The 10,727-nt window shown below is 34.4% G+C and overlaps 2 protein-coding genes across 4 annotated transcripts; one reads left to right on the forward strand and one right to left on the reverse strand.

Moving 5' to 3' along the window:
• Positions 1 to 2,489: 2,489 nt before the first annotated feature.
• Positions 2,490 to 7,207, forward strand: LOC145558928 (triacylglycerol lipase 1-like). Of its 3 annotated transcripts, none has more exons than XM_081620300.1 (10): positions 2,490 to 2,788; positions 2,881 to 2,994; positions 3,727 to 3,867; positions 4,107 to 4,217; positions 4,350 to 4,493; positions 4,619 to 4,659; positions 4,743 to 4,819; positions 5,567 to 5,662; positions 6,216 to 6,634; positions 6,830 to 7,207. In XM_081620300.1, exons 1-9 carry the CDS (start codon positions 2,600 to 2,602, stop codon positions 6,536 to 6,538), a joined length of 1,236 nt encoding a protein of 411 aa, XP_081476426.1. In that variant the 5' UTR covers positions 2,490 to 2,599; the 3' UTR covers positions 6,539 to 6,634; positions 6,830 to 7,207. The 3 variants fall into 3 exon arrangements, with proteins under 3 accessions (XP_081476426.1, XP_081476429.1, XP_081476427.1); XM_081620303.1 differs by having other exon boundaries at positions 6,835 to 7,207; XM_081620301.1 differs by having other exon boundaries at positions 6,838 to 7,207.
• Positions 7,208 to 7,956: 749 nt separating this feature from the next.
• Positions 7,957 to 9,696, reverse strand: LOC145560304 (uncharacterized). The gene has a single exon (XM_081621562.1). It carries the CDS (start codon positions 9,592 to 9,594, stop codon positions 8,149 to 8,151), a length of 1,446 nt encoding a protein of 481 aa, XP_081477688.1. The 5' UTR covers positions 9,595 to 9,696; the 3' UTR covers positions 7,957 to 8,148.
• Between the last annotated feature and the right edge of the window lie 1,031 nt (positions 9,697 to 10,727).

Consider the following 10,727-nt stretch of genomic DNA (forward strand, 5'->3'; position numbering starts at 1 on the left):
TAAGTGCAAACACAAGATTCTATTTAACCGAATGAATTAAAGATATACTTCCTCTGTTCTTTTTTACTTGATCTATTTCTTTTATCACGCTTGCCAATGTAAACTTAAGCGATCAATAACTTTAATTCTTTATAAGTAAAATTATAAAAGTTGTATATTACAATAGTACTTATTGAGACGAATTAAAAAAGATATCATATGAATATATTTTTCCTTACATATAATTCACAAAAGACTGTCAAATAGTGTAAAAGTCAAAGCGGGTCAAGTAAAAAAGAACGGAGGAAGTACAATACTTTTGAAAAGATTTAGAAATTGAAAAAAAAAAAAAACAATATTTTAAAAAGGCTTTAAAATTTGGAAAACATAAGTGATGCAATGTAACAAAAGATGGAAAGAGAGAGGAGAATGATTGAGAAAGGAAGAAATGCAAATAAAGCATAACTTTATAAATTTTGAATTCATAAGATAGGAAAGGAAAGAAAAGGAGGGAGGGAGGGGGAGAAAAAGATGGTCAATTAATTGTCAATTACATGTGATAAAAAATCAATAATGTAATTTGTATAGAAAATTAATCTGATTGATAACATATTTAAGAAATGATTTCAACCTTAAGGTAGAACGTGTTGGATTCTTACGTAATATCTCCTTAAGTTTGCATATATCATGTTTCTTTTCTAAGACATTGAATCCCTTTATTTTGTTCATCTTTTTATCTTCCAAAATGAACTCAATAATGTATGAAAACACACAAAGGAGAAATAAGTCATAAAATATCAAAAACCTTAATAAAGACATTAAATTTTAAAGGAATTAACATAAAAATCTAGGAACATAACTAGAAAATGAATGTCAAAATGGCACTCATCACATACGAGAGGGAGAGAGATAGAAAGAAAGAGAGGGGGGAGTTGAGAAAAAGAAGGGCAAGGAGATATTTTATTTAACAAAATAAAAAATAAAAAAACAAGGATATAAGGCCAAGGGAAGAATACAATAACTTTTGCCTAAATTAGATCGTATATTCACTTAGGGAAAACAAATTTCGAGGATAAAAATAGTACTAAAATTCAACATTCAACTCGAAGAAAAAATATAAAAATACAAAACAAGCTTTGAAGAAGTTTAGATCACACCAATTATGTAGACTGATAACAAAGAAATATACAATTCTTTCATATGCTTTGCATTTAATCCATTTTACAGAACTTTAACTTTTAAAATTGTATTTCCTTATTACTGCTCCTTATTATCATAATCATTTTAAGACGAGTTATTTGTTAATAATTAAGCTACTCCATAAGAAACCATATTGCGTTCAGAAACAATATCTAAAATAATTGTATAATTTTAAAAAAAAATCTTCAAGTTCTAACAAATTCTAGAAAACTGTACTTTTAAAATTGTTTTTCTATAAATATTTCTCCGTAAAAACTTTATCACTACTTCTTATTATGACTTGTAAATTCATGTGTCCTTACTAATGCAAAACCCGTCACAACCACGAATATCACAAAACCCGAACACAACCACGAATATCACAAAATCCGAACACAACCACGAATATCACAAAAACTGAACACAACCACGAATATTACTTATCTTGCCATCGCGTGCTCCAACGACTAGTAGAGAAAAAAGTACGAGCATGGATAATTAGATAGAGAGAAAATAAATAGTATGAATTGACGACTCATATATGACATAATGTCTATCCTTTATCGTATATTGCATTTTTTATGAATAGTTGTGTACGAAACCCCAACAATCAAACATAGAATATGTACTCTCGAGTGGACAATAGACTAACCGATCCATAGTTTCACACCGAAGGAGCCTGTAAATGATCAAGTAAAACACTAAAACTTGTCCTAATGGTACAATTTGCACATTATGGATCAAAACCAACTAGCGACATTTTTATGACAGAGATTCCTTTCCCTTTTTCCTAATCCTAAAGGGTCTTGCCCTTTGCCTAAACTAAGGCCTTGTTTGGTTGGTTAAAAATTTTGTGGGAAGTCAAAATTCCCATGAATTTTATTTTCACCCTCTTGTTTGGTTGACACAAAAAAGTGAAAATGGGGGCAATAAAAAATTTATGGGAATTTTGACCTCCCACAAAACATGGGAATTCACTTACCTTACCCCCCTGGTAAGTTGAAATTCCCATGGAAATTTATTTGCTCCATTTTTAACCAAACAAATTTGTTGAATTCCCATGATTTTGATGATGGAATTTATTTCCCGCAAATTGAAATTTCATGGGAATTTACACTTCCCTAATAAACCAAACGACCCCTAAGTTAACTTGCGCTAATATAAGAGATTTCGACTTGATAAGACTTTCTCCTTACTTTTTATAAAAAAAAAGGCGCGTAAGTAAACCACACATCGCAATACGTTTTCCCATTATAAAATTCATTACGGAGTAATTATCTTATGGACTTTAAATTCAGTATTTGATTGTTTTTGTTTCCAACTCCAAACTTCCAAGTCACGCCTTATTTAATCCCACGTGAACAATACAAGCACAAACCCGACCATTTACATCCCGGCACGCCACCTCTTTCCCCTGATTTTCTCTCTCTCGTCGGCGAAAATGCCACCAACACCACTCACCTTCGCTCTGCCATTACTCTCACTCACACTCCTCTCTTTCTCTCTCCTCTTCTCCGCCTCCGCCGCCACCAACTCCGCCGCACACCTCCTCCATCGCCGGCCATCTCACGGCGGAAGTCTCTGCGAAGAGCTCATCATTCCCTCCGGCTACCCTTGCTCCGAACACTCCGTACTCTCTCTTTCTTTCTCTCTCCTTCAATTCTTCCGCCAATTTTTGTAATTTTTTTAGGTAATTTTTTGTGATGTTGGAAATTTGACCAGGTTCAAGCCAAGGATGGATTTGTACTTGCACTTCAGCGTGTATCGTCTTCTTCTTCGGATCAATTGAGGTTGCGACGAGGTCCTCCTGTGCTTCTTCAACATGGACTTTTTATGGTTATTTTATTTCCTCCTTTTTAATTTCTGGTATAATGAATTATTGTCTCATATCGCTGAATTAGGTTTTTTATTTTTTCATGTTTAATGATTATTAGAGATTAATGAAATTGAATGCCATTGATATTGTCTGGAAACATAAATTGAGCTGATTGTAGTAGTTTGATTTACCAATTAAGGAAGTTTCAACTTGTAATATTGCATTTAAGAAAGACATATTGCATGATTAGGTTTTACACTATGCTATCTACTTTGCAATTTCGTATAAGATGTAAATAATACCTTATCTGTCCCACTCGATAAGGCCACGTGTAAGGAATTCAATCGAAATTCATAAACTCTGATGGGGTTAAGCATCATAACATTGTTGTGATACTGCTGATCAAAGCCAAATATATATCAGAGTAATATAGAAAATTCATAACAACTGCTCTAGGTATGAAGTGTGCCATATTATTCCTAATGTACAAATATGGCTTAATAAAGTAGGATGGAAGGATATGCTAATTTTGGGGGTTTTTGTTTAAGATTTTATTATTGCTATCTCTTTTTAAATACTGTAATCCCACTGATTTCTAATTCTGTTGAAGTTGATGTTTTTTCTTTCTATGACAAAGAATATTGCCTTGAGAATCGTTTTAAAATGCATATATAAGTGAAAAGTTGGTAACTTGGTAGTTGGTATCATCCTTTCACTTTGTGATGTTTGCTATCTTATATCTGTGTACGCAGGGAGGAGATTCATGGTTTTTGAACTCAAAAGAAGAATCTTTGGGTTTCATTCTTGCTGATCGTGGATTTGATGTGTGGGTTGGTAATGTACGAGGAACACGGTGGAGTCATGGACATGTTTCTCTTTCAGAGAGAAGCAAGGTACATAGGATGTTCACTATTGATTTGGTTATGCACTTATGCAATTATATAGGGTTGTAGAACTGTATGAGTAGTTTTTTTTTTTTTTTTTTTTTTTTTTTTTTTTTTTTTTTTTTTTTTTTTTGCTTGTTATATAGGGTTGTAGAAGTAGAACTGTATGAGTATGCGTGGTCAGTGCTTTGACTTGGATCTTGTTATGCCGAAATTGTACTCATTAGAGTTTTCATCTACCCTTACAGGCATATTGGGACTGGAGCTGGGAGGAATTGGCCCTGTTTGATCTTGCAGAAATGATTGAGTATGTGTATCAGGAGACGAGCTCAAAGATTTTCCTTGTTGGACATTCACAGGTGATAAATCTTTTCCATTTGCTTAACTGCCATTCAACTTTCTTTGAGTTTTCTATGATCCAAAACTGTGGCTCCATGCACATATGCATTTGCTACCTGTTTGCTAACCAATCATTAATTATTGAAGCACAGGGGACTATAATGTCTTTGGCTGCTTTCACTCAGCCAGACATAGTGAAAAAGGTGGAAGCTGCTGCTCTTCTTTCTCCAATATCATACTTGGATCATGTTAGTGCACCGTTTGTTCTTCGGATGGTTAATATGTACCTTGATAAGGTATTTATATTGTTTGTAATTTTGCCAAGTATTTGTATGCAGACTTTGCTTGATTAATGTCGGATTGGAGGATATAAAAATTAATTTTATTTTTTTCTTGTATGGGTGGCTGCCTGGACGTACAGATGGTAATTGCAATGGGCTTTCATCAACTTAACTTTCGGAGGTAAAACAGTTTCCTTTCCTAAGCCGAGTCTGAGGTTATGTGTAAAATATTCACCCTTAGAAGTTGTATGTAAATGAATGCAGTGATGCAGGAGTTCAGCTTTTGGATTCTGTATGTGATGGCCATCTAGACTGTGAAGACTTGTTGGCTTCTATAACTGGTAAGTCTCTTGGTTTCCTTCTTCTAGGACTATGGAAAGCTGGAAAAAAGCATGTTAGAGCTGCAAACATAGCTTCTTGCATTACGCGGAAGTCATATTAGTCAAAGTTGATAGTGAAATCTGGAAGAGCTTGGATGTTCTTTTACTCCTCCCATAGGCACTGTCTACTATATCGACGTACTATAATAATCCTTAATCATACTGAAGAGTTCTTTTCATTGTTCAAGGAGAATTCTCTGGTTATTAAAGCAATTAATAAAATTATCTTTTGAGTTGATTTAACTGCTTTTTCCTTAGTGTTTGAATATCTCTTTGACAATAATGGACATATTCACCACTGTTCATGGTGCCATCTCTTCCCTTCTCATGCAAATTATACTAATCAAGCACCGAAAGCATTTTCTTATTGTTATGTTTTGTTATATGACTTATATCACCTTGACTTTCAATTCCTAGTGGTTTAGACTTTTCTTCGAATTTCAGCTCCTTGGTGGATTATCATTTTCCCCCGAATGCTCCAAGTGATTCTTGTGTGTATGACTTCTTGTTATCATGATTGAGTTTATAAATCATTAACTTGGGTAGCTGGGGGATTACTGCATTGAATGTCTACTTTTTCTTGTAATTAGTTACCATTCTGTTTTATCTTTAATTGCTCATGTGCTCTGTCTTTCCTTACCTTTGATTTTTCTTTGGTGCAATTTCTTTTCTCTATTCGTTAGGTAAAAGAATTTCTACATTTTGCAGGAAAGAATTGCTGCTTTAACACCTCAAGGGTGGATTTATACCTTGAATACGAGCCCCATCCCTCATCAGCCAAAAACATAAACCATCTTTTTCAAAGTAAGTGTTCTGAAGGCTTTTTCTACTATCTATCATACAGAAAATTTATTTTTAATTGTACTATGTATATTTTTGGCTTCTAGTAGCACTTGCATCTACAGTTTCATATACTTCCTCCCTTAGCTCGGATTTATGTTCTACATCCTGTGCAATTCCAGTGTCCAGATACTAATGTGGATGGGCTGGAGGCCGCTGGGGGGGTGGGTGTTGTTGTCTTCTTCTGTGAGAATAGCCTTTGTTCGAGTAACACCGAGTTGTTATATTTGGGGTGGCCATCCTTTTTTTTAATGTGACTTTAATTGTTGTGGGCCCTTAGCTTTCAGTTATACATCTATATGCTTCCTCTCTTATCTGTGAAAATTGCAGCTTTGTGGTTCCTTGTTTCTACATTTTCATGCCCTGTTTCAGTTCCGTGGCAACATAGGATTGAGTCTGTTGTCTTCATCCAATCTATCCTGTTGTTGAGTAGAGTCAACTGAAAGTATTATAAAGATGTCAAATTTGACTCTTTACAGAAATTGACATTATGCTATTTTTAATTTTCTGATTGCAGTGATCCGTCAGGGTACATTTGCCCGGTATGACTATGGGATGTTAAAAAATCTGAGACTTTATGGGTCTGTAAAACCCCCCAGATTTGATCTTAGCCTTGTTCCAGAGTCATTGCCGTTGTGGATGGCTTATGGAGGCAATGATGCCTTAGCTGATGTGACAGATGTACAACACACTCTCAAGGAGTTGCCATGCAAAAAAGAGGTTCTTTATCTTGAAAGTTATGGCCATGTTGATTTTCTCTTGAGTGTGAATGCAAAGGAAGATATATATGAACGCATGATAGAGTTTTTCAGCTCTTGGGGGAAATCAAGCAGCTTCTAAGGGGCTGCTTTAAAGTGTATATATTCATTATATTGTAAAGCTATTGCAACACTATATATCTCTTCTGGGAGCCGAAATTGATATGCGAAGTAGAATGTAAGTTCCTCATTTCCCTTTCTCCTAGTCATTAGAATGATTATAAATTAAAAGAAATTAGAATGCAAATATGCTTGAATTTTCTACTTGTATCCTTTGTGCTTATAGATTAAGCATTCGGTTTTATTTATTCTGATAATGTTGATTTACATGCATTCGGTTTTATTTATTCTGATAATGCTGATTTACATGCAGGACAGCAGGATCATACATAGACAAATATCTTCTGGCAATCTATGATGCAAGTATATAATAGGGATTATAGGATTGATCAGGTTAGTTCTGTGTGCTTTGGATGTTTGCTATTACCTTCCATTGTGTGGGCCTATCCCCAGTAAATTTTTACTGCATATATAGCAGCATCAGGACAACTAGGAAGCGGGATGCTGTAAGCTTAGTTTTATCCGAATCTATTGATAGTTGTTCCTGCGTGACAAAAAGATGCTCTTGTTCTGGTGGTGTTGTGTATGTTCAGTAAAACTAATGTTAAATATTGTATGTTTATTATGTATTGTATATAAGATAAGAGTATATATCAACTCATAGGGAGTAAATTCTCACATGTTTTTTTGACGAGAACATGGACTTATTGGGTGTTGATTAGTAGAATAGATGTGAAAACCACTTTGCCCCTTCAATTAGCCCCCCGTCATTCATAATAATATGCCAACATTCTAAAGTAACACTTCCAAAACCAACGTCTTATCATTTTATTGTTCTAGTACTGAGTTTCCCATTTTCTGTATTGTTTACTGCCTACACGAAATAAGTTATGATTTTAAATAAAAATAAGGAAAATTTGCAAATTATAGCCATTTAAAATTCGTATTTTGCAAATTACAACCATTTAAAAGAAAAATTGCAAATTGCAGCCCAAAAGTTCGTATAAATTGTAAATTGCAGCATGATTTAACTTTTTTTATCGGTTTACATGTTGAAAAATCTTTGATTAAGGTTTTACGGGCTATTTTAGTCCTTACGGATCCGAATTGAGCTCAAAATTAGCAAAAGAATAACGCAAGTGTCTCGTTTTGCATAACAAAAATGTATCGATTTGTGGGAAACTGTAAAAATGATACACTTGCGTTATTGTTTCGGTTCCTTAAGGCCTAAAATGACCCCTAAAACCTTAACTGAAGATTTTTCGACATGTAAAGTGATAAAAAAAGTTGAATCGGGCTACAATTTATACGAACTTTTGGGCTGCAATTTGCAAATTTATTTATTTATTTAAATGGCTGCAATTTGCAAATTTTCCTAAAAATAAAACTTGAAACAATGATTAACTTTCACAACTGAGAACCTATTTTAAAGCCCAAAACTTCAACCAAAATTTAATAGATTAGAAATAACATACAATCACATGTAAAACCTCACTTAAGAGAAATCTCACTTAAGAGTAAAGTAAAACCAAAAATCAAACTGATAAAAGGATAGACAACATAGCAATATAGCATCAGCCACTTTGTTGCAAGGAAATGAGACTCGATTACTGTTGAAAGTAAAGCAGTTTCTTAGGTTGATGTTACATAGCACATGAACTCCTCATTAGTTTCAAGGGCTGCCATAACCTCAGGTTTAAGACACATTTCCAAATCTACACTTCCTCCTCCTTCACATCCCGGGTTTGCATTTACCTTTCCATCTTCATTCTTTCCAAACCCGACACGAGCAGCCAAAGCTCGTCCCAGCCCAAATTGAGGTCCATACATATCAAACCTCGACGACCCTCCAATCGTAACCTTGTTCGCTCCTAAAGGATCCACTCCTTTAGAGGGAGCCATGACTTTTGGGGCATCGATAAACCTTTTAAAAAAAGTAAGTACCTGTTCTTCTTTATGGGCCGTAATTGATTTATTTAAACTCATTGCAGCCCAGCCCAAATCATGGCCCAATAACTGATCCACCTTGCAAGCTCCATGAACTCCACTAATAAAGTTCCCAACGTAGTCATCCGAAAGGGGTGGGTTAAGCCGAGGGCGAGCATTCACAGCTATGATGCATATGGCTGGCTGATCCAATGGCAAGTTTCGAGCCTTCGTTATGGACCTCCATACAAGCGCGCTTAAGGCTTGAAAAGACGATATAACATTATGAGTTGTCCCACATTGTTGATTGGCCTCGGCTTTAAGTTTTGCCATTGATGTTGATGAGAAGTGGAAGATTCTCTCACTTAATCGTTCAGATTCATAATTATTATCACCGTCTAAATATTGATCAAAATTAAGATACGGAAATTTAATGACCGGAACATCTTTGTTATCGTGCTTATTAACATTCCATGGCTTATAATTAAAGATGGGTGGACGTGAGATTTGTATAACCTCCTTTACACTAGCAAGATCACCATCAAAATTAAATATTTCAGACAACATATTGATAAAATGGATAAAAGTGGTGCCATCTCCTACACAATGGTTCATGCTAAACCCAATGAACACACCATCTAGGAGTTCTGTTACCTGAATTGATAGTAGAGCTCTTGTATGACCATCATAATTATTCCATTTTTCACCTAGATCAAAAAAAGATGGAACCTCGTCTTTAGAGACCTCAGTAGACGAGAGAATATCAGACACGGTGAGGCCAAGGGCGGCAGCACGAATGAGCCTCGCTCCAAGGCCGCCCTCGGTGCAATCGATGGAGATCGTACAAGCATTCTCCTCGGGATATTTTTGCGTTGTTAAACGACCCGCTAACGGGTAGAAATGGACTAGGGCATGGGAGAGTGAGTGTTTGAGCTTCTCAAACAAATGAGAGACAACATTTGTTGTAGTATCATTAGTGGTATTAAGGGTAGTAAAAAGAAGGCCCTTTTGAATGGGATTTTTGAAAAGCATGATTAGATCAAGAGGGGTTAAAAAGTAGGGCTGTTTTGTTAATTCGTAAATGGTTTCATCAAATTTTGGTTTAACCAAACATTCTGAAACGAATTTAGTTGATAGTATATGATTCTGCATTCTGTAAAATTGATAAAACTATACTGATTTTTTGTGTAGATTTGATTCTAAGTGCAGTGGGAAAATAAATTGAGTTATCCTTCATTCTTTTATGGTAGTAGAGGTAGCTGTTTGCCTCGTGCACCATGAGGAACATTGTAGTCCCTCCGTCTCAAAAACTTCGATCCTTTTGGCCTAATTTTAGTCCCAAAATGATCGACCCATTTGCATTAAAATATCCATCAATTTACAATAATATTTGTACAAAATTAGCTTTTTCATATAAAATTTTGTTTTTTCATGTATTTTTAATACTTTAGGGCTTGTTTGGCATCAGTTTTGGTTTTCAGTTTCCTGTTTTTTTTTTAAACCAAAAACCAAAAACAGGAAATAAGAAAAAGGAGTTTCCACTTTTCTTTTGTCAGTTTTCATAATTATCATAATTTTAATAAGTTTATATAATTTTTGATTCATTATGGGACTCATATCATATACTTTTTTAGAACAAAAAACCAAAAAAACAGAAAACCACAACAATGCCAAACGAACCCTTATTTCTCTACTTTTTACAAATCTTATGTAATTTTATCTTTTTAATATGTTATTATTTTTATTTATTTATTTAAGTTTCTTAATAACCGTGAATTCACCTAAAAGAGTCGAAGTTTTAGGGACGGACCGACGGAAGGAGTAATAGTCGTTATTGTCACTTTTTCGGGATCTTAGCTTCTTTATTTTAACAAGAGTACTGTTTTTTTCTTTCTTTGATTCACTCTTTTTTTTTTTAATATTTTATTCTTTTCTTTTCTCGTTTCTTGCTCAAATCAATAATGGATTTAATGGTATGCACCGAATATGAAGATATTATACATGCATTATTGCATTTAAATACGAGTATAAATAAAGTTATGGAGTAGTTGATGATCAATATCAATAAGTCATTGACGAAAGAATAAAATAATGGAAGTAGGGATATTTAGAACGGTTTAAATAAATGGCATTAGTAATTTGGTACTCCCTCCTTTTTTCTTTTTTTTTTGTAACATACACTTGCTATTTTTGTCGCTTATTTTAAAGTGAAATGGTTTCATGTAATCCCGAGGTTTTAAAAAATACACCATGTTTTCCTGAAAACTTTCAAATACGTCGTGTAT

The sequence above is a fragment of the Chenopodium album genome, chromosome 9 (assembly GCF_948465745.1).
Source record: "Chenopodium album chromosome 9, dcCheAlbu1.1, whole genome shotgun sequence".
Classification (NCBI taxonomy): domain Eukaryota; kingdom Viridiplantae; phylum Streptophyta; class Magnoliopsida; order Caryophyllales; family Amaranthaceae; genus Chenopodium; species Chenopodium album.